Source organism: Bufo bufo, chromosome 11, assembly GCF_905171765.1.
Source record: "Bufo bufo chromosome 11, aBufBuf1.1, whole genome shotgun sequence".
Lineage (NCBI taxonomy): Eukaryota > Metazoa > Chordata > Amphibia > Anura > Bufonidae > Bufo > Bufo bufo.
In genome coordinates, this window is record NC_053399.1 from 21,604,230 (window position 1) to 21,631,730 (window position 27,501).

Here is a 27,501-nt window from a genome sequence, read left to right on the forward strand (position 1 = left end):
GCCTTATGTGTATAAACTACAACTACTGAAGGTTTATTACTTAGAGAAAGTTAGATGTTATCCATTAGTACAGTGGAATAGCGCCTCTTGTGGTCAGTCAGAGGGAAGGCAGTGTTGAGCTCGTTCTACAGCAGCCCAGCAATGACATATTGGACCCTGAATTGGACAGAAGAGAAGATGATTAGTAATTAAATACTAAACTGTTGCTTCCTATAAAAGCCAGGTTTACAGGCTCTGAAATCCAACCCTCCTGTAGCAGCCACGAATTTGAGGGTAATACCCAGGCTATGCTGGCAAGATCATGTGGCCATTGGCTACCATGGGTGGACGGGCATGTAAACCCAGCCTAGGTCAGGAGCTGGTGCCCTCTGCTGGAGGGAATTTCGTTTCGTTTTGATTGGGGTTTCAACTGTATATTGCAGGGACCGGCAACCTTCGGCACTCCAGCTGCTGTGAAACCACAACTCCCAACATGCTCAGCTGTTCTTCTAACTCCCACAGAAGTGAATGGAGCATTCTGGGAGTTGTAGTTTCAGAACAGCTGGAGTGCAGGAGGTTGCTGATCCCTGGTATACGGTGTGTCTGTCCCTCGGCTCCCTGCTGTTCCAGAAGGACTGGAGCAAGAACCGGCATCGCTGCCTGCCACAGGTCTGGATGCATTTCTGCCGTGCCTAGTGAACTCTTACCTGCGCTCTAGCCACAGACAGTGTTGGCGTTTCTTTGGATTTACCGGAAGTATTGGCATTCTGGGCACCCACCCGTTATTCTCCCCGTGCTCAGATTACGGCATATGCATGGGATCTCGCAGGTTTCAGCTCTGTCTACCAGGGCACAGTGTCTCTGCAGCCACACTTTGGTTTTGTGGGGTCACTTGCATTTACTCAGACCTTCTCTTTCCAGATGCACAACAGTAAGGAAGATGCGCAAGCATTGTGAACAACCGCCACCAGGGAACCAAACGGTGCATTAATTGCACTCCTCAGGAGGAATCTTCTTAAGGCTCAGTGGTCTGAAGCCCTGCACTCAGCAAGCACTAAAGCACCATAAAAATACCTGTCCTTCAGCCTCCTCTTCAGGCCTCTTTCACACAACCGTTTTTTTTTTTTCCTGTTTACAGGCCATTTTTTGCGTTCCGTATACGGAACCATTCGTTTCAATGGTTCCGGCAAAAAAATGTACTCCGTATGCATTCCGTTTCCGTATTTTCGTTCCATTGAAAGATAGAACATGTCCTATTATTACCCGCAAATCAAGTCAATGAGTCCGCAAAAAAAAACGAAACGCATACGGAAATGCATCTGTATGTCTTCCGTATCCGTTCCGTTTTTGCAGAACAATCTATTGAAAATTTTATGGGCAGCCCAATTTTTTCTATGTAATTACTGTATATGCCATAAAAACGGAGCAGAAACGGAAACAAAAACCGGAACAACGGATACGTGAAAAATGGACCGCAAAACACTGAAAAAGTTAAATGGTTGTGTGATAGAGGCCTCACAACATACAGTGGTTCTTTCAGAGGGATAGAGAAACCTGTGATGATTCTAGCCCAAATGTGACCATAGCCTTTAAGAAACTTGGGCACCTTGTGAAACAAATACAAGCTTTCATCACCTGAGGAGCTAGAACTGAGACAAAAGCACAGAAAGGAAAGGGCCTACTATTTTCCTAGAAAGTTTTTTTTTTTTTTGTTTTTTGTTTTTTTTCTTCTTCCCCCCCCATCCTGTTTTGGAAGATTCCTTTGTCAGCGACTGGCCTAAGCCAGAGAAGAAATGTGGTTTAAGGGCCTGCTTCAAAGCTGAGTCGTCCAGATCTAAAGATATTTAGGGTTTGGTGTCACCGCCTAAGATTGGTCTTGCCGAAGCCAAATTTATGTGATGTCATTGATACTATTAGTCTGGCCTCTTGAGGTTGTCTCAGTCTTCTTTAGCAAGAACTGTGGAGGAAGAAATGGAAAGGGATATCCTTGGCATTTCACGCAAGTAGACTCTTCGGTCCACAAGATTTTGGAGTCCATGTCTGAAGGCGTGTCTTCTGAAAGACCTTCTTTTAAACCACAGTTCAAGCGCTCTCCCAACTATAGAACAAATCACAGAGAGAGAAAAGTAATCTATTAAAAGAACACCTTGAAGGAATCGACACCCAACAATGTAGGTCGCCAGCTCTCATCCTCCAGTATGGACAAGACTTTACCTTTTCTCTTCAGCCTGGCTAGAGACCTCTTTAAGAGCTTGGGTCATATCCATTATTCTTCGTTGATATTCCCTGAACTTCAGCAGCATAACCCAAGAAGAAGTTCATCATGGAGTTTATAAGATTTGTCATCACCTCAATGGAGCCAGGACTGTTTCTTTTTTCCTTTCCACAACAGCTCTCCAGATGCCTGCCTCCATATTCCCATTCTGCAGTCCTACAGGAGATTTCTACGCTTGGTGGTCAGAGGAGGGGAAGATCTTCTACATCTCCAGTTCACCCATCTCCCATTCGGTCTGTTTTCAGCTCTGAGACTATTAGGAGTCTGTGTCCTTAAAGCGGCATCTGTGTCATTCCATAGCTGGATGATTGAATAATCATTGCCAAAATCTTCTCCGTTCTGATGTCCAGCTCTTCATCGGTATACAAAGGGATTCCGTCTTCTTGACAAACATAATCACCTGGTCCCCTCCATTTAGGTAAAATATTTGAGGCTTCACCTGAATTCTTGTACCAGGAGTCTTCAAGTTCATGGCTTCAGTACATGGAGGCTGAAAGGAGGAACTTAGCAGCTAGTTGAGGCCAGCGTTCTCCAGTACCTTCATGGGATGTCTTGGTGGTTCTCAGACAGTTGGTGGAAGCTCCCTTCGAACCTTCAGAAGAAGCCAAAATTCATTTCTTCTGTTCCGAATAACTGTTACTTTGGCTAGACGTATCAGTGGTATCCAAACAATATCTTGCAGGAAACCATACTTGAGAGTGTTAGCGAATTGTCTGGCCAAGAAGAACACGTTCTCCTTCATCTACTGGAGGTGGCCAAGGTTTGTCCATCTCAGCCTTGTTTCTTACCTACCGAGGAAAGGCAAGGAAGCCAGTAAAGCACTGATTGTTCAGACCCACCACAATGTCCTCTCCTTTACTTCTGGGAGCTCCCTCAGGACGGTCCTCAGCCACCTCTCAGGTGGAAGTTTCTAGAGTTCCTCTGGATAAGATCCTGATGGTCCTGGGCCCATGCATGGACCAGCAGATAGTTTAAAAAGAACCAAGTGCAGATGACTGCTAAGACATGTCATTGTCCAGGATCCTCCCCTCTGCCTATATGCAGCAGTTTCCCGATAAATGTAATTATGGCAATGGGCGATTTCGGTTTTTGCATATAATAAATCATCTCTCTCCATGTATTCACTTCCTCTTGAGTTTGTACGTATACACAGCAGCCAATCTGAACTGCAGTGTATGGCATGGTGGAGAGATGAGACAGGTGCCACAGTGCTGATTAGTATATAGATATTCTTCATATTTAGAAGAGTTTCTTACGTTGTATTAGTTTTCTGCACATGTTGTAACTTTTCCTTTAAGACTCGGCACTCCATGAGGTACGTTATCCTGACTGCTCTCATAGATGATGATGATCCCTCAGGGCACCAGGAGCAGCATCAATCAATCTGTTGTGTTGGCCCCCAGGATCCTTCTCTCCACTTCAGGTGGATGAACGAAAATATGAACGCGCCAACCCGGGGATCCAAGATGGCGGCTTCTGTACAATGGTGGAGGTCAGTTGACATTCATTTGTAGTAAATAAGGAGTTAATAGCGGCATGAGCCCAAACAATGTATTGAGGAATCATCTGGCGGTCTTCACAGCTGTCATGAATTTGCGATCTGGGAAACGTCTGTGGGTGGTTTAATGTCTCCCATGTTGTCACCCAGCTTTCCCAAAAACCCACATGACCGGTAGATAGAGTCTCGTACAACGTGACGGCACAGGTCGGCGGTTACTTGGTGACCTTATGAATATTCATGAGGAGATCCCGGCAGATTGGGATGCTTCACTCGTAGGCACAAAAGTAAAACCATAAATTTGCGCTGCAGTAAAGAGGCTCATTCAGCGAGTGAGCGGTGACAGCGCCGGAGACGACTCTCAGGCGAGGAAGTGGCCACTTCTGACCGCTCCATAGAAAGGCAGCTAATAAATCCACTTAATGGACGAGGGATGATCCGCAACGGGACCAGCCACAGAATCCGATGTCACCCCCAGCTGGCCGTTCACAGGAGCAGCGCCTGCGGGGGCGATCTATTGACGCGTCGCCCCCAACACTGTCCACAATGGCAGGCGAATCCAGGATTTACTGTGTCCGAATAATGTGACCGCAGCCCTCCCCAGCAGATTATCACACCACTTCTCGCTCCAGAAATCTGCAGAACATTACTCTGAACCCTCTACCCCCTCGACACCTACATAATATATGCTGCAGATTATTACACCACTGACATCTGTAGGACATTGAACCATCTAATCTGACGGGTAAACAGTAATATATTCTGCAGATTATTGTGAGACTGACACGTGTAAAGCTCTGCAGAACATTGCACCATCCCCTCTACATACTCAGATAACGGACCCCATGTAGAGATCTGAAGAATATTGCACCGTCTTCTCTACATACTTAGATAACTGATCTGTGTAGAGATCTGCAGAACATTGCACCATCCCCTCTACCTCCTGACAAATACATCTGGTATATTATACGACGACTCGTTACCTGCCTGTTGTATAAATTACCCATCCCCCTCCTCATGGAGGGTGGCATTAGATGAGGGGATGCAGACAGACGCGCCTCTGACTGATGTGTTTGTGGATGAGTTGTCGGGAGTCGTAGAATACAGGGCTTCCCACGCACGGCAGCAGAGTGTTTGTGGTATCAATCAGCGGAGCGAGCGCTGCCTTTATCTGCCCGGGAGATTTATGGGAGCGGAAATATCGTGACTAATATTAAAAATAAGTTCCAGCCGAGAGTCTTAACTGTCACTAATGGAAAATCGTAGAGCAGCGATCGGCGCTGGTGGTTGTGAAACGGTAACTACAGGCATCTGGTGACACCGCCTTACAACTGGAAATAATACATCTTCCCAGGGGTGGGAGCGTCACCTTTCTGGTACAAAGTCCAAATCCTCTGCTTACCTTCAAGCATTCAGTTGCATGAAAGAATACTTTCTGCCTGTAGCAACCACAAGGTGGCGCTCAATGCACACACATTAATAACTGTATATATCCATATGCAGTGGGCTCCCCCTAGTGGCAGAGATAATTTTTTATCATTTTCCTTCATCTGAGTGGCTCCTTCAGCCCCTTGCCATTTTACCAACTCCTTATCCTATCCTTAAAGGGGTTCTCTCACTTCAGCAAATAGCATTTATCATGTAGAAAAAGTTAATACAAGGCACTTACTAATGTATTGCGATTGTCCATGTTGCCTCCTTTGCTGGCTGGAGTCATTTTCCCATCGCATTATATACTGCTCGTTTCCATAATTACAGCCACCACTGCAGTACAGATATAAGGTGGCCGGGATGGAATATGTTACGCATGCGTGCACCCACGGTCCAGAGAGGCCAAAGCAGGGCCACCACTCCTGGTTTGCAGGGTGGTCGTAACTCCTGGAAACGAGCCGTGTATAATGTGATGGAAAAATGAATCCTGCCAGCAAGGAAGGCAATATGGACAATTACAATACATTAGTAAGTGCAGTTTTAGACACTGGCTGACCTGTTACATGTGCACTTGACAGCTGAAGGCATCTGTGTTGGTCCCATGTTCCTATGTGCCCGCATTGCTGAGAAAAATGATGTTTTAATATATGCAAATGAGCCTCTAGGAGCAACGGGGGCGTTACCGTTACACCTAGAGGCTCCTCTCTCTGCAACTGCTGCCCCCTCTACACATGATTGACAGGGCCAGATGTAATGAGGCTTTCCCTACCTGGACCTGTCAAAGTGCAGAGAGCGCGGCAGTTGCAGAGAGGGCACAGAACCTCCAGGTGTTACAGTAACGCCCTTGTTGCTCCTAGAGGCTATTTTTCATATAATAAAACATCATATTCCTCAGCAATGCGGGCACATATGAACATGGGACCAACACAGATGTCTTCAGCTGCCAAGCGCACATGTAACAGGTCAGCCAGTGTCATAGGTACAAAACTGCTGACAGATGCCCTTTAACTCCGTCTACATGATAAATGCTACTTGCTGAAGTGAGAGAACCCCTTTAAATAACTTCTGATCTATTGTGTGAAAATCTACCGATGATCCCCAAGTCTCCGAGTACACGGATTCTCTGTCTGCAAATTTGTGAACCCCCTTTAAGGTTCTTTTAATGAAGTATAATCTGTGTATAATAAGTCCTGCAACTTTCTATTACACTTTGGCCTCATGTACACGACCGAAGTTTCAGTCCGCATCCAATCCGCATTTTTTGCAGATCAGATGTGGACCCATTCCTTTCAGTCCATACAACCTGCAAAAAAAAAAAAAAACACGTCCTATTTTTGTCCGTTTTGCAGACAAGAATAGGCATTTGTAATGTAGTGCGGGACCTGCGGAAGGGAAAATGGGGGATGCACACAGATCGAAGGAGGCCTTTGTGTTTCAGATTTTCACCATCTCCGCTTGTAGTCAGTGAATGGAAGCAGTCATTTATTGAATCCAGAGGCGGAAAACCCATCCTTACAAAGCTGAGCGTTTTGTTACAATGTATCAGGGCAGGATGGGACAGAGATAAGTGCTGCGGCTATTTTGCTCACAGAGGATTGTCTGCAGTGATACAATGAAGGGATGGGGACGAGTGCGGAGAGGGTTCAGGACTGTGATGTGCTCCATTGGCATTTATATTCAGTGCCGTGGCGAGCGGACACAGAGCAGGCAGCAGCGGGGGCCTCAGAAGGATGTGGAAGTGTCCTGTATTGACCGCTCTCAGCTTCCAGGGCCCCTTACACGTGACACTGGAAAAGCCTCAATAGCTCCTCATTGTGATGCTGGGAATGGAAACCTTCTCCTCCCTGACCTGATGCTGCAGCGACACCTTGTGGTGGACCAGCAGCACTGCAGGTGACACTTTTCTGGTTTTCCCCACTGTATACAGAAAGTAAAAATCTTAAAGGGAACTGGTCACTGACTGCACTATCCTTATATCACCACCCAGGAAACGCCCCTTATGGTTAATACTTTGCCTTTTTATCTTTTTTTTGTGAGTATTATTAAAGCCATGTTTTTACCTGTTTGTTGGTTTGTTTTTATGGGTATTAAGGGAATTTCTTTTTGTGGTATTATAGGCATGTTTTTGGATGTTTATTAAAGCTGTGTTTTTATGGGTATTATTATAGGCAGGGTTTTTATGGGTGTAACAGGAATCTTTATGTGGTATTATAGGAATGTTTTTTTGTGGGTATTATTGTAGGCATGTTTTGGATGTTTATTACAGCCAGGTTTTATGGGAAAGTTTTGTGTGGTATTATTTGCGTTTTTAATGGGTATTAAAGGAATGTTTTTTAAGTATTACTAGAGTAAAGGGATGTTTATTATAGCTAAGCTTTTACCTGTTTATTATAGCCATGTTTTTATGGGTATTATTATAGGCAAGTTTTTTATGGGTACTATAAGAATGTTTTTTGGGTATTACTATAAGAATGTTTTTTTGGGGTATTATTATAGCCAGGTTTTTTATGGGTATTAAAGCCAGGTTTTAGGCTCACTCCCTCCTGTTCCAGGGTGTGACTTCCCCAGCACTTGGCCCTCTGAAGTGATGAGGGGTCATTGACCCAGCTGAGGGGTATACAGTAGTAGTTGAGTTTTTTTGTTTGTTTTTTTGGAGATGTGTCAGAACTGGGTATTGACACAGTCACCATCAGTCCTGCACACAGCTGAGGGTTTGTTGCAGTGTATGATTCTAAACAATGTTTCTACAGTCCTTATTAGCCTTCGGGCTAATAATCACTTACCTGTGCTGATACATTGTAACTAGGACTTCTTTTTTACTTCTCAAAAATCTGTCTAGTCACTAACAGCAAGGAGAGATACTGAAAGTGGTAAGAAATAAAAGTTACAGAAATTACATAGAACTTTTGAACATTGGGGTCTGTGGGCCTGACCTTACAAGACCCCTTCCACAAGTAATCATTAAAGGGGTGTCCCATCTTGCAGTTTCCATAGCGAGAACGGACTAAGTGGCCATCTGAGTTGGCCGAGCTGCGTCCGTAAATCCTGAGTTATGGAAACAGCCTTGCTTGCTGTCGGAGGTCAGTGCAACCCCTTTAACAAAGTCAAATTATTAATTTATTCTATTATTGGTATTTTTCCCTAGAACAAGAAGCAAGAGTATTTACCGCTGACAGAAGCAGTCATTCTCATCCATCACTGCCACGCAGAAGCTACTTGCGGGGTCTCAGGGTGCAGACGACACCATCTCGGGGCCTCAGAGTTCCAGTATCCATCAGCTCAAAGGACTGACCAGGGACCAACTCAAACTCATATCTCTGCAGTAATTTACTCAACACAACCCTGGCTTCCAGCTGCAGAAAGAGAAAAGAAAGGTTAGAATCGGTTATTGTGCCCACAATATCCATCCCGTCCTGCAAGGAGTGCGACCATTTCTTATAACAACCAGCAGAATAGTGAGTGCAGCTCTGGAGTATAATACAGGATGTAACTCAGGATCAGTACAGGATAAGTAATGTATGTACACAGTGACTGCACCAGCAGAATAGTGAGCGCAGCTCTGGAGTATAATACAGGAGGTAACTCAGGATCAGTACAGGATAAGTAATGTATGTACACAGTGACTGCACCAGCAGAATAGTGAGTGCAGCTCTGGAGTATAATACAGGATGTAACTCAGGATCAGTACAGGATAAGTAATGTATGTACACAGTGACTGCACCAGCAGAATAGTGAGTGCAGCTCTGGAGTATAATACAGGATGTAACTCAGGATCAGTACAGGATAAGTAATGTATGTACACAGTGACTGCACCAGCAGAATAGTGAGTGCAGCTCTGGAGTATAATACAGGATGTAACTCAGGATCAGTACAGGATAAGTAATATATGTACACACTATTCTGCTGGTGCAGTCACTGTGTACATACATTACTTATCCTGTACTGATACTGAGTTACATCCTGTATTATACTCCAGAGCTGCACTCACTATTCTGCTGGTGCAGTCACTGTGCACATACATTACTTATCCTGTACTGATACTGAGTTACATCCTGTATTATACTCCAGAGCTGCACTCACTATTCTGCTGGTGCAGTCACTGTGCACATACATTACTTATCCTGTACTGATCCTGAGTTACATCCTGTATTATACTCCAGAGCTGCACTCACTATTCTGCTGGTGGAGTCACTGTGTACATACATTACATTACTTATCCTGTACTGGTCCTGAGTTACATCCTGTATTCTACTCCAGAGCTGCACTCACTATTCTGCTGGTGCAGTTACTGTGTACATACATTACATTACTTATCCTGTACTGATCCTGAGTTACATCCTGTATTATACTCCAGAGCTGCACTCACTATTCTGCTGGTGCAGTCACTGTGTACATACATTACTTATCCTGTACTGATCCTGAGTTACATCCTGCATTATACTCCAGAGCTGCACTCACTATTCTGCTGGTGCAGTCACTGAGTGCAGCTCTGGAGTATAATACAGGATATAACTCTGGATCAGTACAGGATATGTAATGTATGTACACAGTGACTGCACAGGGAAAAGTTGCAGATTGCAGTGGAAATAACCTTTGCGCCGCAATCGGCGCTAGAAATATTTTTGATTGAAAAAAGGCTAAAAGTTGCCCTCGAGGCTATCCTTTAGACTACACAGCTATAGACAATGTAACTTGAAGATCCAAAACATTTCTCTACGTAATAATTAAAACGCACACGGGTAAGATGGAAAACGGGGACAAATCGCAATTGTGTGTGTGTGTGTGTGTGTGTGTGTGGGCGCCTTCACACACAGAAGATTTCCATCTGAATGGAGCAGTTTGGGCAGCATGCACATGGATTTCTGCAAGCCCTATTCAGATGAATGAAAGTGACTTCACAGAAATCTTCTGCATCAAAATCTGCCATGTTTGAAGGCAGCCTAATGCATGTTTAGATAACCATTTCTTAAGGGAAGTTCGCACAGTGGCTTTTTTGGTGGAATTTTGGCACGCCGAAAACCCGCAAGTAGCCTCACCCTTTCTGACTCCTATACACTGGGAGGCAGTGCTGAGAATCGGGAGCAACGGCTCACAGCCGCGGCCGTGCCGAGAACGGACATGTCCCTAGCAGTATATTTTCCCCATGAATATTTCTGTATGGTGTTTAACATGTACTATACATTTTTATTATATATTTATTATTTAACATACATTATTATATATTTTTACATTTAATATATTATACATTTCTTTATATTTGCATATACTGTATGTATTGCTCTTCATTTGTAATTATATTCAATGAATATTTTTTAGATATATATATTTTGTTACATTCAGTAGTGGTTCTATATACTATGATTGTTTTATATATCTATAGAAAAGATGGGAGACCAAATAATTCTGTACCGATATCTTTGTTTTATATTTTTACAACCCCTCTTTTTCATACAGAAAGCAGCTTATTCTGGTCTTGATATCCGCATGTGATGATAGACGATGCGCCTAATTTATGACGAGGTGCACGTCTCATCATATATTAGGGTCATCCTCTGGCAGTCCGTCAGCCTAAACAAAAATCTACAGCAGGTCTGATTTCGGTCTTCATTTGTACCAGAAAACTGGCGAAAATGAAGATAAATTTGTCCAGGCCTCTAGTCACGCCCTCACCCTTGCCCTGCATGAGGGCACTTGGCAATGGTGTCTAAAAATTCGCAAACACAAGATTTACAACTTTTCTTTTTGCCAGAAATCAGGCGCAGGGCAATAAATCTCCCCCTTTGACAACTACGGTGATAGCTAAACCATTCCTATAGCACTAATGGTCTTCATATGCAGATCCCTGTAGGCACCACAGCAGGACAGGCTTGGTTGGCGATGCCACGCGCCCCACTTGTATGGCACATGCTTTCTCCCCCCTTCCTCTCCACCGCTCATAGACAGTAAGCTGTCCTGACGGGGAGCCCTCGCCAAGATCATGAGGCGCATGCGCACCCCCAAACCGATGTCTGGAGCTCTAGTTACCTTGACAGTAAGCGGCCCTAGCAGCGAGATCATGAGGCGCATGCGCACCTTCACCTGTTGTCTAACCTTCCGGTTACTTAGTAACTAGGACACTGTACAGGAGTGACACTCCATCTGATACTGAGGAGTATACGTGCCTGCTGCGATATATATATCAGTCATCCCTCAGGATACAATGGTCTTTTCTGACCCATCGTAAGGTGAAACCAGACTCAACTTACAAGGTCTCCGCCTCAGAGCCAACCAACCAAGGTCACTTCTCTGGTGAAATAGCGGATTAGTTGCTAGTTAGAAGCTATTCCTGACTGTTATATGTAAGGACTTGTGTTATCTGTTTTAGTTATCTGCTTATTTTTCTTAAATCTTCATTTTTCTCTTATCTTGGATGACATTTTAGGGCTTTGGAACCAATTACAATGGTCATCCTGGAACCCATCACTATGGTAACTTGAGGGACCGCTGTATATGTTTTTATCTGATGATATATGTATTGATCTATATGTAATCACATTTTATTAATGGAAGGGAAGCTCGCCGCATGGTGTGTTTTTGCCGCCTTTTGCGCTTTAAAACTGTCATTTGTACTTGTCTAATTTTATCTACTGTCTCTATTAACCTGTGAGCCCAGAAACGCGCTTTATGAGAATGTTATCAATAGTCAGTTTGGATCCATTGCTGCTGTGGACTATATCATTAGGAAGCACGTGCCCTTCTGATCCCCGCTAATTCTCTGCTATTAGTATTACATAGGATTAGTAACTCTGCCCCAGTGTATCCCCGCTGTGTGAGCTAAGCAGCGACGGATACTGTGCGCAGAGCATGCACTGAATAAAGGTGTTATTCACCCCGGGGAACCTTTTCTGCAGACTCCCCAGCGTGGCCGAGCCACCAAAGGAATCACACTTACCTAATCCCCGCCACTGTGTGCGGGCTCTGCAGGTCCCGGGTCTTCCCGTGTCCACATCAAGTAGGTCACGTAGCTGCAGCAGTGACATGTCACCCACGTATCATGCGGGAGAGATCCAAGACCTGCAACACTGGGCATGGGAGCAATGGAGCTTAAAAGGGGTATTCCCATCACAATGATCACTGTTAAATCTGTTAATGATTTGACAGTGATCATTTTTGGAAATACATTTTATTATCCAATTCCCACCCTTTGAGAAAATAAGTCCCCTCTTACCTGATTGTTGTCTTTCGTCTCCCCTGGTTACGGCCACCTCTCGCCTGTCGAATCCTGTGGCCGCGCTTGCGCAGAAGACTTTCTCCCGGCCGGGCTGCGCAATGTCCTGAACGCGCACGCTGCCACGCATGCGCCATGATGACTTCTTCCTGGCCAGTATAGTACAGAGCCGCGAACGCGCATGCCGGCTCTGTACTATGCAGGCCAGGAATAAGTCACCTAGGCGCGTGCGCGTTCAGGACATTGTGCGGCCCGGCCGGGAGGAAATCTTCTGCGCAAGCCCGGCCGGGAGAAGACGTCAATCAAGCCCAGCCGAATCCAGGAAGTGAACATCGCGCTCGCCACAGGTAAGTATGAAAACTGCTGATGGGAATACCCCTTTAAACGCAGCGGCAGGGATCAGTCAAGTGTGATTCCCACCTCGGGTCCAGCCATGCTGGGAGGGTCTGCAGAAATGGTCCCCAGGACTGAACAACCCCTTTAAGCTTTCTTAGCTGAAGGGCTCATGAACACGACTGTATGTATTTTGCAGTCCGCAAAAAATAAGGATGACGTCCGTTTTGCATTCCATATTTTGCGGTATGGAACAGCTTGGCCATAATAGAACAGTCTTATCCTTGTGCATAATGTGGACTTCCGTGTTTTTTGCTGACCTATTGAAATGGATAGTTCCGTATACGGTCCACAAAAAACGGAACGGACACGGAAAGAAAATACGCTTGTGTGCATGAGCTCTAAAACGGAAAATCCACTTAACCAACGAGTTGTTTGAAAATCTGGTCTGTGGCCGTGGAGAGGCAGAGGAACTGAGAAATTCCTGCATGGTTTACAGGTGACCTACCTGGGAGAATACCTGACCAAGACAGGAGCGAGGACCCAGAGCAAAAGGGAAGTAGCAGTAGTATGGCCTGAAAGAGAGACAACAATCCCATAGTAAATGGTTGACACAAAACCTTCCCATCATATCACTGTCAAAATAGGAGCGGAGGAACAAGACTGCATCATATCTGATGACATTTAATGTGGTGGAGGCTGCGGTCTGTATACGTCCAGGAGAACAAAGGGCTAAATGGGTATTCCCGACTCAGACATTTAGGGTAGGTCCCATAGGATGGGGGGCCGCAGTGGGAAATATCTGCCACAATTCCACACCAAATAGTGTAATTTTTTTAAAATCTCATCCACTTTGCTGCTGCTGCGGATTTCTGGATACACCGCTGTAGCGGAAAATCCACATCATATCCACCACATGTGGCCATACCCTTATGACATATTCACAGGAGGAACGTCACTGCAGATATCCCGGTGTGTATGCTCCTTACATGGCCCCCGGTGAAAATCACTGTGATCTCAGATGCAATGCGACATTTCTGGTGGGAGGGAATCTTCTGTCTCTGGCGTCAGATCTGTCGACGTACGCTCCCCCCCCCCCCCCCCCCCTTCCTCGCCACCTATTGTATATATTCTCTATTTTACTCACTTGGGAGCCGATGGGTGAAATCTTTCCGGATCAAACTTGTAAGGATCTGGAAAGAACTTTTCCATTCGTCCCATGACGTAGGTGTTAAACTGGAAGAAAGAGAGAGAAGGAACTGAAGTGTAAAGATGGAGTCAATGGGGTTAAAACCTCCCCCTCGGATTAACTGGTCATGTGACCATCAGCGAAAATAATCAGATGCAAAATGATGGCACATAACAAATTTAACACTGAGAATGACAAAAAAAATAACAACATTTAAAGGGCATCTGTCAGCAGTTTTGTCCCTAGGACACTGGCTGACCTGTTACCTGTGCACTTGGCAGCTGAAGACATCTGTGTTGGTCCCATGTTCCTATGTGCCCGCATTGCTGAGAAAAATGAGGTTTTGCTATATATGCAAATGAGCCTCTAGGAGCAACGGGGGCGTTACCATTACACCCAGAGGCTCTGCTTTGTCTGCACTTTGACAAGATCAAGTTTTCGCTGCCTGGTCCTGTCCAGATGGCGCAGCAGTTGCAGAGAAAGCCGTATGGTCGGGTGCGCATCCATCCCACAATTTGGCGGACCCATTCATTTCAATAGGGCCGCAAAAGATGTTCCACATCCGTAGTTCTGTTCCGAATAATATAGAGCATGTCCTATTCTTGTCCACAATCTCAGACAAGAATAGGCATGGATCCATGTTTTGCGGATCCGCAGTTTCCTCAGCTGTCTAGAGACAGGATGGGGGGGGATCTGTAGGAATTTTAAAACATCTATTCAGAGAGGACGGACGATCGCCCAGACATACACAGTCAACGAGCAGTCGGGAATTGGATCTAAGGGAACACATGACGACGTAGTTGTATATTTATGCGATCTGACAGTATGCATTTACCTCTACTTTTACATGGAGCTGGAGTAGACTGCTAGAGCCCCAGCCGCTTCCAGTTACCCCCCTGTGTTTCATCATATATCTCATGTCTATAATCCTAGAGGAAGGGGGTGTCTTTATTTCAGCCCATGCACACAGGCCCAAGTGTGGAAATCAGACACACAATAGCGGCCATAGCAGTAATAGCTACCATATCAATGATGGCGGCCTACGGCAGTTTCCTGTTACCCTAGCAATAATGGCGGCCTATGGCTGTTTACTGTGACTGTGGCACTTTGTCAATGCCTTCTGGGAGATGGCACTGCTGTGTCCACACAAATAGTGCTATTACACAAAAGCTACAATTTGCCAATGAACAGACATTATAACAACGTTACTAGGTTTAAAACACAAGTTACTTTCACTTTCTCTGTCCCCCCCCCCCCTTCCAAAAAAAAAGAGGAGCGATCACTCCCATCGTTCAAGTCTATCATTTGCAGCCTGTAAGTGGTAATGAGACATACTAGACTATTAAGCCTCATTCATACCTCAGTGTTCCACGGACGCGTGCTCTACATGTTCTTCACGGACCCGTACGCGTACCCATTTAACGTGTGTACTCACACATCCGTGTTTTACCACAGTCCATGGTTTTAGCACCGAACCATGCTCTATTTTGTCCATGGATCCATCACACCCATTATAGTCTACGGGTCCGTGAAAACCACAGATGCCATCCCTGTTTTACGGATCATTAGGAAGAGATGCTTGGAAAATTATTTTTCAGCTGCACAGTGTCTGTGAAACACGGATCCTTCACTGACCACCTTTTCACGGATTTGAGCACGGACATGAAAATGAGGCTTTAGGCCTCTTTCACACGATCGTATGGCTTTTTCAGTGTTTTGCGGTCCGTTTTTCACGGATCCGTTTGTTTCCGTTTCTGTTCCATTTTTCTGTTCCGTTTTTCCGTATGGCATATACAGTATACAGTAATTACATAGAAAAAATTGGGCTGGGCATAACATTTTCAATAGATGGTTCCGGAAAAACGGAATGGATACAGAAGACATACGGATGCATTTCTGTATGTGTTCCATTTTTTTTGCGGACCCATTGACTCGAATGGAGCCACAGAACGTGATTTGCGGGCAATAATAGGACATGTTCTAACTTTCAACAGAACGGAAATCGAATGCATACGGAGTACATTCCGGTTTTTTTGCGGAACCATTGAAGTGAACGTATACGGAACGCAAAAAACGGCCCGTAAACGGAAAGAAAAAAAAAAGTTGTGTGAAAGAGGCCTTACAGTGTGAAGCCACCTGGATTATACATACTGAAGCTCCGGGTCCAGGAGACATGAATGATGGGAGTGATCAGTGACTGTGGTGATCTTCTTCAGGCGTGAACATAAGGCCTCATGCACACGACCGTTGTTCTGGTCCGCATCCGTGCCGCAGTTTTTGTGGCTCAGATGCGGACCCATTCACTTCAATGGGGCCGCAAAAGATGCGGACAGCACTCCGTGTGCTGTCCGCATCTGTTGCTCCGTTCCGTAGCCCCGCAAAAAAAATATAACATGTCCCTTTCTTGTCCGTTTTGCGGACAAGAATAGGCATTTCTACAATGGACCGCCTGTTCCGTTAATTGCAGAAGGCACACGGGCGGCTTCAGTGTTTTGCGGATTCGCAATTTGCAGACTGCAAAAAACGGAATGGTCGTGTGCTAGAGCCTAGAGGCCTAACAGTGCCTCCCGTATCGATCTAGTTGGATCTCATATCTACAGCTGACTCTGCCATATGTATGGGGGGGGGGGGGGGGTCACTAAATATAACTCACCGCCAGTGTCACGCCTCCTGGTATCCTGATCCCTTCGATGATGGTATCGTCCTTTGCATAACGGGATGTCCCTGGGCCGGGTGGGTACATGCGCAGAGATTCCTTCAGCACCTAGAAGCCAGATAGGAAAATACATTTTTGGTTTATGCCATAAATGTGTATTAACAAAAAGACAAGGACATTGTACGGATCTAGTGCTGCTAAGCAAATGTATTCACAGTTTTGTGGCCTGTCCACGTGGTGCAGTACGGCAAGGTGACTGCTGTTGCTGTGCTTAGGGGTGATGTGACCCAGATTAAAAGGTTCTTTGCCTTAATGCAGGGGGTCCTGGTGGTCTGCTGGGAGGTATTGTTCACATTCACACATGGTATTGTTCACATTGAAACACCAATTTGGCCACGTTTTTTGGAGAAGTCGGGTGGTATGATGTGTGGAGGTAATGCAAAAAGATTCTAGCACTCTTATGCTGGGACCTTCACCGCAATAAAGCCACAAGAGGAAAAGATCGAGTAAGGTAAGCGAGGGAATCATACAGATAAATGCGCATCTGCCCGTGTGATTCCACACTCTCCGGGTGCTCATTACCTGACGCAATTGCGGTGAAGGTCCCTTTGGACAGAAGAAACGTCACGCGTGTCGCCGCTAGAAAATAAATAATGATCTGCATCATAACTCCTCGGAGTGCGGGAATCTTTGTGCATTGCATCTACATGGTGAGAAACAATCTGCTGCCGGCAAACCACTAGACAGCATGGGGACAAGCAATGGCATTAGCAATCGCTTCTCTCCATGCTGTGGAGGATATTGCTGCATGTAATAGCAGCGGTCTCCTCCACTAGCGAGCAGGAACACTTCCCTCCTGACAATCGCTTGCTCAATCGGCCTGTGTAATACAGGCTCCAGGTCAGCAATGCTTTCACTTAAGTGCTCATTAATAGGGGCAGTTATGTAGAGGGGAAGCTGTTAGAATATTCTAAATATATTTCGGGTACATTTAGATCTATAGGCCTCTAGTGAGGGATACGCCATCAGCCAACTGGATGATTTTCTTTGACGAAATTCCATTTGTGCAAATTTTAACTGCTGAAACCTGGAAAGAGGGTGTGAATTGCAGCCGGCGTTGGTCCCAATGTCCAAGACCACATCTCACGGGTCTTGATGGAAAAAACAGCTGAGGTTTGTAACGAATGCAGTGAAGGGTCCGGGTACAGCCACGCGGTCAGGTTTTCTGATGCAGTTTTAGAAGCCAAAGCCAGAAATGAATTCAAAAAATAGAAGTCGTATCCGTCCTTTATACCTTTTAGGATCCACTCCTGTGTGTAACCTCCAAAATCAGTTTCCAAGTAAGCATCTGCCCCAAAACCTAACCATACTTTTTTTGCGAAAAGGAGTTCCTCTAATCCTAAGAAATGCTTATTTTTATGAAAATCCGGTTTTCAGCGCACCATGGATGGGGCCGCTCTGTTTTATGGACCATCACTGCGCCAGTAACACCTCAACCTCTCCCTGAGATTTCCTTTAGAGGGTCCGTTATCACCCCTAATAATTATAGATACATGTGGTTTTTGGGATGGGCAAGTAGAGGAAAAAATGTCAGTTTGCGTTTTTTTTACTATTTTTTTTTTTTTTTTTTTTTAAGAAAACACTTCTACGTCTGTGAATAAGGCGGTATCTATTTTTAAGCTATTTGACCCATTTTATTCGAAGCTAATTGAATATTTGCTAATGTTATGGCCAATATACAGATCCTGCCGTTGGATTTACATTTTAAGTACCTGGGGGGTAAACATATCTCGAAATATAGGGGGGATTTGGAGGAGCAGAATAGACAGCCATCGTTATTAAAGATAAACCTTAGGTCTTAAACGGGTCGGCCCATCTCGCACATTAGTGGCCTATCGCTAGGACTCACTTCAGGGTCTCGCACCTACCTCTAGAATAGGGCCCCCAAAGTGAAGGAGAGCGCTCACATGCTCCATTCACTTCCATGGGAGTTCTGAAAAAAGCCAAGTGAGTGCACTCCCATAAAAGTGAATGGAGGGTGGCTGCGCTTGTGCAGTGTGCCCTTGTTCTCTTTGGGGACCACCTCTGGCACCCGCACCTATCTGACGTTGGTGGAATATTCTAGCTATAGGCCACAAATGTGTGAGATGGGCCGACCACTTTATAGAGGTTTTCCGGTCCCAAAATCTAAATTCTTTTTATATGCTCCTAAGACCCCTCACCATGAATACATACACCCCCAATACGTGTTTTTCAGGTCTGAGCTTTCTTTCCCCCCTAGAAGACATCAGATTATTCTGGCAGATCTGTTTACTTTCTGCCCTTCTTGTTTTGTTGAATACGTATCTTTATTGATACACAAGCCTGGCTGCACTGCACAGAGATGAGTCACAGGCTGGCCACGCCCCCACACTGCTCTGCCTGCAGCAGCCACACCCACTACAACTCCTGTGTCCATCTTTCTTCACCCAGACAGGAATCTACTTCTCACCCAGTGTCTACATCCCATCACTGACTGTCCACAGGCTCTGCCCTCACATGTGTATCTAATCCTATCCTGTGTGATACAGCCTGTAGAGCGGTGTATCTAATCCCATCACTGACCATCCACAGGCTCTGCCCGCACCATCTCCAGAGTGTGATAAACACATCATATCCAAATCACATGTGTATCTAATCCTATCCTGTGTGATACAGCCTGCAGAGCGGTGTATCTAATCCCATCACTGACATTACAAAAATGTGTATCTAAGCCCATCTTGTATGATCCTTTCTGCTGAGCTGTGTATCTAAACCCTTATGCACACGACCGTATCCATTTTGCGATCCACATTTTTGCAGTCCCATTGAGTTCGATGGATTTGAGGTGCTCATTTTGAGGACCAGAATAGGACATGTTCTGTTTTTACTGGAACTGACATACGGATGTAAAAAACACACTGAGGACGTCCCTGTGCTTTCCACATCCGTGTGTCAGTTCTGTGGGCCTCATAATGCAGATCTAAAACCCATAGAACTCAATGGGACTGCAAAAAAAATGTGAATCCCACACGGACAGTAACCACGTTTAGTGGATCCGCGACTTGCAGACCGCAAAACAGATACGGTTCTGTGCACGAGCCCTATCACTTATATTAAGCGCCCATAACTGTGACGTCCGCAGTGCCCCCATAACAGCGACATAGACATCGCCCAATAACAGTGACATCCAGTGCCCCTCTTGTGCCATCCAGAGCCCTTCGTGCCATCCTGCGCCCTCCCTTGTGCCATCCAGCGCCCCCCTTGTGCCATCCAGCGCCCCCTGTGACATGCACAGCGCTTACATATGATACAGACGGCTGTACTGCGCATGCGCACTAGCATTCAGCCTAGTGCGCTGTGTAGACTGCCGGGCGGAGCTTTCTCCAGCAGGAGGCGGTGACGTCATTAGTGACGAACCGTCTCCTGCTAGAGAAAGGAAGAGAGGATCGGAAGACAGGGAGACGGACTTCGTCCGGAAGAAGAGAAAAGATGGCTAGAGGGACCACGTGACCAAGATCCAGAACGCAAGAACAGCTGCACTGTGGAAGGTAAGTACACTGCTCAAAAAAATAAAGGGAACACTTAAACAACACAATGTAACTCCAAGTCAATCACACTTCTGTGAAATCAAACTGTCCACTTAGGAAGCAACACTGAGTGACAATCAATTTCACATGCTGTTGTGCAAATGGGATAGAAAACAGGTGGAAATTATAGGCAATTAGCAAGACACCCCCAATAAAGGAGTGGTTCTGCAGGTGGGTCAGTAATGGTGTGGGGTGGCATTTCTTTGGAGGGCCGCACAGCCCTCCATGTGCTCGCCAGAGGTAGCCTGACTGCCATTAGGTACCGAGAGGAGATCCTCAGACCCCTTGTGAGACCATATGCTGGTGCGGTTGGCCCTGGGTTCCTCCCAATGCAAGACAATGCTAGACCTCATGTGGCTGGAGTGTGTCAGCAGTTCCTGCAAGACGAAGGCATTGATGCTATGGACTGGCCCGCCCGTTCCCCAGACCTGAATCCAATTGAGCACATCTGGGATATCATGTCTCGCTCTATCCACCAACGTCACGTTGCACCACAGACTGTCCAGGAGTTGGCAGATGCTTTAGTCCAGGTCTGGGAGGAGATCCCTCAGGAGACCGTCCGCCACCTCATCAGGAGCATGCACAGGCGTTGTAGGGAGGTCATACAGGCACGTGGAGGCCACACACACTACTGAGCCTCATTTTGACTTGTTTTAAGGACATTACATCAAAGTTGGATCAGCCTGTAGTGTGTTTTTCCACTTTAATTTTGAGGGTGACTCCAAATCCAGACCTCCATGGGTTAAAAAAAATTGATTTCCATTTTTTTTTTTGTGTGATTTTGTTGTCAGCACATTCAACTATGTAAAGAACAAAGTATTTCAGAAGAATATTTAATTAGATCTAGGATGTGTTATTTTTGTGTTCCCTTTATTTTTTTGAGCAGTGTATATTAGTAATACTCCTTCCTCCACAGGTTAGTTCTTTTTAGCAAATAAAAGTTTTAGGCCGGAGAACCCCTTTAATACTGACGGCCTATCCTGAGGCCATCACTAACAGATCAGCAGGGTTGGACACCCCGCAGTCCTACCGATCAGCTGTGGCCCTGGTGACAGAAGGAGACGCCGGACTACACAGCTCCATCCATTGTGTAGCAGACAGAGGGGGTCACCTCAGCGCTGTTCTAATAGAAGTAATGCAGCATCAGTATTACAATCCTGGAATACCCCTTTAAAGTATGGAACGAATAGGTTTTAAAATGCAGCAAAGGATCTCAAAACCTGACCAAAACGGTTCCGTTTTGATTACACATAGGTAATGTATGCATCCGCTGCTTTAGGAGGCAGATGTGTGGAATCAAAACGGAACAAACCAGATCTGTCACTCAATGGGTGACAGATCCGTTTTTTTTAGAATCCGTCAGTATCGACTTGCATTGTTTTTAGTGACAGATCTGGTTTGTTCCGTTTCGATGACCAGACACCAGGGTTGAGCAAATTGAGCTTCTGATCATAGATCCGAAGTCAATTCGTTAAACTTCGTTTGTAATGCTATTTCCGTACAGCATTTACAATGTATTTTCTCAGTGTAGGAAAACTTTGTGTCGTCTGAAGTTACGAGAGACTTCGGTATTCCTATCTGCGGATTTGAAAACACAAAAAGTTGGATTCAGTGCTGGCGGGTACCTCGGTACCGAAGACTTCGGATTCCTATTTTAAAATGTTTCTAAATCCGCAGATAGGAATACCGAAGTCATTCACCGAAGTCTCGCACAACTTCGAACGAGAAAAAGTTTTCCTACATGGAGCAAATACATTGTAGATACTGTACAGAAACAGGATTACTAAACTGATCGTATGATCAGAAGCTCGATTCGCTGAACCCTACCAGACACGTAACCGCAGCTTGTAGCGGATGTGTGGAGAGAAGTTAAATGTATATTGGGAATTGACGAAATACTGATCATAGGCCCATTGTGAGGAAATTAGCGCCTGGGAGAGGTATTCTGGAGATAATAGGGCTTGTTACTAGTCAAAGACCTACCGGAATTGTTAGGCCTCATGCACACCTATGTATTTTGCGCTCTTCTAAACACGGATCCACTGAATACGCATGATGTCTGCGTTGAATCCGTGTTTTTTGAGGACCCATTGACTTAAAAGGGTCAGTAGACTGCATTTTGTGGGCAAGATTAAGAATATGTTCTACGTTTTGCAGAACAGACATACAGATTCGGAAAGCACATGGATCATGGAATATATTACGCCAAAAATCCACATAAATGTATTTCACACTGGGTGGAGGACTGGGACGATATTTCTGTGGCACAATGGAAATCTATCATGGAGACTAATGCTTTAGATCAATGTACAGAACATGTGGCACCTGAATGAAGGTGATCTACGCGAGCGAATGGGCGTAGATGTATTATAAGTCTGTTGGGAAGATTTGGTGGGTTAGTTATGTGGGAATGTGCCTTGTGTCCTCCTTAGGCTACATGCACACGACCGTATGTGTTTTGCAGTCCGCAAATTGCGGATCCGCAAAAAAACGGATGACGTTCCGTTTTTTTACGGATCCATTGTAATAATGCCTATGCTTGTCCGCAAACTAGAAAAAAATAGGACATGCACTATTTTTTTGGCGGAGCAACGGAACGGACATACTGATGCGGACAGCACAGTACATTGAAATGAATGGGTCCGCATCCTATCCACAAAAAAACGGATCGGACACGGAAACAAAATACGGTCGTGTGCATGAGGCCTTACCAGAAGAGGAATGGCTTTATTCTTGATTCAAATTTATAATATGTTGTGTAATGATACAATTACTGTTATATATTGTAAACCGGATTTACAGATTCTTTTTTTTGTTATGCATATTAAATTATAATTAAAACCTTCTGGAAATGTATAACACATGGATGAATTTCCTTTCTACATTATTATTATTATTTATTATTAAAGCTCCATTCCTTCCACAGCGCTGTGCATATGATTTTATGACATACTTATGGTTAAGTCTTTCATGGCCGCCCACCTGCCTCCTTGAGCCGCTGTTACCTGAGTCATATATGTAAGGTTTGATATATCTTCAAAGCTGATATCCTTTTTAAAGCCAATGACATCATCAATCTCCTGACGCAATCTGAAAGATACGGGCAATAATAACAATACTAGAGAACCTCTGTAGGGCCATAGTGTATACACATATCTAACAATATATTATTATATTCACATGAACAGGCAGAGCCATCCCATAGAAGTGAATAGGAACTCCAGACATTTGTATTTCTTTCTGCATTTCAAAAGGAAGCCTGTCTTTATACCGGTCACCACCAAAACTATACAAACCAATTGCCATAAGAGTTCAATGCATGGGACCAAATGTTTACCTGTTGGCTGATCAGATCCGTTCTGCAGCTGCAAAAATTATTATTATATGTACAGTAAATAGGGGGTGTGCTGCCAACATTATCCAAACTGCAAGAAAGATAATCAGCACAAGTAATGTATGTACACAGTGACTCCATGAGCAGAATAGTGAGTGCAGCTCTGGAGTATAATACAGGATGTAACTCACTGTGTACATACATTACATTACTGATCCTGAGTTACATCCTGTATTATACTCCAGAGCTGCACTCACTATTCTGCAGGTGCAGTCACTGGGTACATACATTACTTATCCTGTACTGATCCTGAGTTACATCCTGTATTCTACTCCAGAGCTGCACTCACTATTCTGCTGGTGCAGTCACTGTGTACACACATTACTGATCCTGAGTTACATCCTGTATTATACTCCAGAGCTGCACTCACTATTCTGCTGGTGGAGTCACAGTGTACACACATTACTGATCGTGAGTTACATCCTGTATTATTCTCCAGAGCTGCACTCACTATTCTGCTGGTGCAGTCACTGTGTACATACATTACATTACTTATCCTGTACTGATCCTGGGTTACATCCTGTATTATTCTCCAGACCATTACACGGCCATTATTGTGAATATAACCCTGCTCTGCTCTCATGTGCTGCTGTAGGGCCCTGTGCGCACCTCACCTCTGTGTGATCTCCGGTTGTCTCGTCAGTTCCATCATTGTAAATGACAGCTGATTGGCCGTGGTCTCTTGTCCTGTGTATGAAACACAAAAACTGTCTACAGAACAATTTCTTACAGCTTTGGTTTATATTGCAGCTCTATTTTTTTTATTTAAACAGATCAAACATTAAAGTGTGGAAACATTTCGTAATATATATTTTAGAGGGTGAAGTTTTGCTTTTCATCAGTGACATAATCCACCAGTAGGGGGCGCTGACAGTATGTAGATTTATAGAACTTCCATAGATCTCGATGATGAATCAAACCTCAGGGGTCTGTGTCCCACTAAATATTTTCTTTTTTTTTCTTTTATAGGAACCGAAATTAACGAGCAGCGCGGCTTTCATTTTTAAACTTGGGCCAACAGCTGTAATCCTATTGGTGCAAATATAAAGTGCGTTGTGAACCATCCCCTCACATCTGAGCTACTGTGCAGTCCCCTAAGACCCCCCTGGTTGGAAAACAAAGACGTCCTCTACTTACCAGCTATAAAGAATGTGATGAAATTGTCCAGCATGATCTCATCATCCATCCCGTCCTCCTGCTCTGAAAGACAAAAGAACAGACTGGGCCGTTTATAAAATGTATATGGTGATTCCTCCATTTACCTGCTGGTTCAGCGTCTGCACAGAACTTGCTCTGGTGATTTGCATTCTGGGAAATGCCATCTTCAGGGTACCCGCACACGGTGCCGATTTGTATGCAGAACATCTGTATGAATTCTGCACCAAAGCCGCACATAAATCCACACTATTTATCTCGGTTTTGATGCATTTTTTTGTGCAGTTTTAATGCAGGTTTTCGGTTTATGTTAACAACCTATTTAACCACTATATATAAGGTGTGAAATCGCACAAAGGACATGCATGCTTTAAAATCTGCAGCGCAGGTCAATTTCTGCACATACACGATATTTGGCAAATCTCACTCACGTTTCTGTATTACGCGCGGATTCCCGTGCAGGAAAACCGCAGCATAATACAGTACCAGCAAAGTGTATAACCGGCAGATCTCGTGTACACGATGCTTATTTTGGAAGAAGTACAGAATTTAACCTGCCGTGCGGATTTAAAAAATGCGCAGCATGTCAATTGTAGATATAGCGATTTTCACCATAGACTTCAATGGGTTTCTTAAAGGGGGTATTCTGGGATTTTAATACCGATGACCTATCCACAGGATAGGACATCAATATCAGATGGGCGGGGGATCCAACACTCGGCGTCCCTGCTGATCAGCTGGTTAAAGAGAAGGCAGCTCTCCGTGCCAGTGCAACCTTCCTTTCATTGTTCACCTGCTGTCGACACCGCAGCCGTGAGCAGTGTAATTACAAGACGCCATCCCATTCACTCTGCAGGAAGGAGCCGTCCCATAGAAGTCAATAGAACGGCTTCTTGTAATTACACCTGCTTACCGCTGCGTGAGAAAGTGTAAGGTCATCAATATTGAAATTCCAGAAAACCTTTTACATAAAAAGAAAATCTACATTAAAAAAATGCTTAAAAACTGCACCAAAATGGATATAAATAGTGTGGATTAATGTGCATTTTTAGGTGTAGATTTCATACAGATTTTCTGCATATAAAGCCGCACCATGTGCAGATAGCCTTAGGGTGGATTCACATGCTGCAGACTTGTTGTAACTGAATGGTGCCGTTTCCACAACAAATGGGGTCGTCCCACAAATAATATTCTACAGTTTTCAAACCAGCGCCTGGATCTGAATTCTTTTGTAACTGCCAGTAATTACATTTTTTTTATAGCCACTGAGTTAATCAATAAAATCTATCTGTATAGCGCCACCTGCTGTTTGTTTTTTTATCTCATTTCTTTGTCCTGCTCACTGAGATGGTCGCACATGCTCAGTTTCATCCTTCAGATGCCTCCTGAGCTGTGATAGGAGGAGCATGGGCACGCCCCCTGAGCTGCAGCAGAAAGGACACTCCCCTTGAGCTGTCAGCTGGATATAAATCTAGCAGAGCAATGAATGGGGAGATCTCTGGATCCATGTGAGGTGCATGGCTGGTTCCATAACTGTAAGAAAGAGGTTGTCATGTTCTATATGATGTCTGATTTTCAGCTTTTACATTAGTCATAGGATAAACCCATATACAGGTTATTTCTATCTCCGCCTTTATAAGTGACGGCCAAGGGAGGGCAGAGTTATGGAACCCTCCTAGCGGAATACGCTGCACTGTTTCCTTAACTCACATTGTAGTGAATAGGAGCTACTCGTTTCCAGTAACTTTGGTGTCACAGAAACAGCATAGCGCTAGCTGTGCTAAGCGGTTTGCGTTGTTCCCATTCACTGCTGTGGTGGGTGCAGAAACAGCGGCAATTCCCGTAACTACACCTACCCATGGCTGGCACTTAGAGTGTATGACCATAAACTTGCTGACTGTTTCCAATACTAACCAGCAGAATAGCGATTGCAGCTCTGTAGTACTATACACGCAAATAATGTGTTTACAAACTTACTACACTTTTGTATAGATTCATTTTATATTTAAAGGGGTTATCCAGGTTAAGATAATGATGACCTATCCTCAGAATAGGTCATTATCAGATCTGCAAAGGTCCTAGAAACCCAGCCGATCAGCTATTTCACTGAGCCGTCGCGCTCACTGGAGCTGTGGTGAGTGCAGCCGGCTCCAGGCACAGCGCCGTACATCGTATAGTGGCTGTGCTTGGTATTGCAGTTCAGCCCCATTCACTTCAAAGGGGCCGAGCTGCAACTGAACCATGTGACCGATATACAGTCAGGTCCATAAATATTGGGACATCGACACAATTCTAACATTTTTGGCTCTATACACCACCACAATGGATTTGAAATGAAACGAACAAGACGTGCTTTAAAGAGGACCTTTCACCGATTCTTACCCTATGAACTAACTATACAGACATGGAGAGCGGCGCCCGGGGATCTCACTGCACTTACTATTATCCCACGGGCGCCGCTCCGTTCTCCCGCTATGCCCTCCGGTATCTCCGCTCACTAAGGTATAGTAGGCTGAGATTCCAGTCACTAAGTTATGGTAGGCGGAGTCTGCCCTTGTTCTCCTCTAGCGCTGGCCAATCGCAGCGCAGAGCTCACAGCCTGGGATGTTATTTTCTCCCAGGCTGTGAGCTCTGCAATGCGATTGGCCAGGGCTACAGAAGAACAAGGGCAGACTCCGCCTACCATAACTTAGGGAACGGAGATACCGGAGGACATAGCAGGAGAACGGAGCGGCGCCCAGGGATAATAGTAAGTGCAGTGAGATCCCCGGGCGCC

General features: G+C 45.0%; 1 protein-coding gene and 1 long non-coding RNA gene across 3 annotated transcripts in view; one reads left to right on the forward strand and one right to left on the reverse strand.

Annotated features, from left to right (window-relative positions):
• Positions 1 to 24: 24 nt before the first annotated feature.
• Positions 25 to 27,501, reverse strand: part of LOC120982153 (cholesterol 24-hydroxylase-like) — a 66,447-nt gene continuing 38,970 nt past the window's right edge. For both annotated transcript variants that reach the window (XM_040412124.1, XM_040412126.1), the window contains exons 9-16: positions 24,708 to 24,770; positions 24,185 to 24,257; positions 23,182 to 23,266; positions 16,566 to 16,676; positions 13,871 to 13,959; positions 13,232 to 13,298; positions 8,351 to 8,536; positions 25 to 156 (exon numbers count right to left, since the gene is read on the reverse strand). In XM_040412124.1, the coding sequence (XP_040268058.1) occupies positions 8,396 to 8,536; positions 13,232 to 13,298; positions 13,871 to 13,959; positions 16,566 to 16,676; positions 23,182 to 23,266; positions 24,185 to 24,257; positions 24,708 to 24,770 (629 nt within the window). In that variant the 3' untranslated portion in view covers positions 25 to 156; positions 8,351 to 8,395. The remainder of the gene's footprint in view (positions 157 to 8,350; positions 8,537 to 13,231; positions 13,299 to 13,870; positions 13,960 to 16,565; positions 16,677 to 23,181; positions 23,267 to 24,184; positions 24,258 to 24,707; positions 24,771 to 27,501) is intronic.
• LOC120982160 lies at positions 20,049 to 26,026 on the forward strand. The gene is made up of 3 exons (XR_005774854.1): positions 20,049 to 20,137; positions 23,103 to 23,134; positions 24,540 to 26,026. It is a non-coding gene; the product is annotated as an uncharacterized LOC120982160 (long non-coding RNA).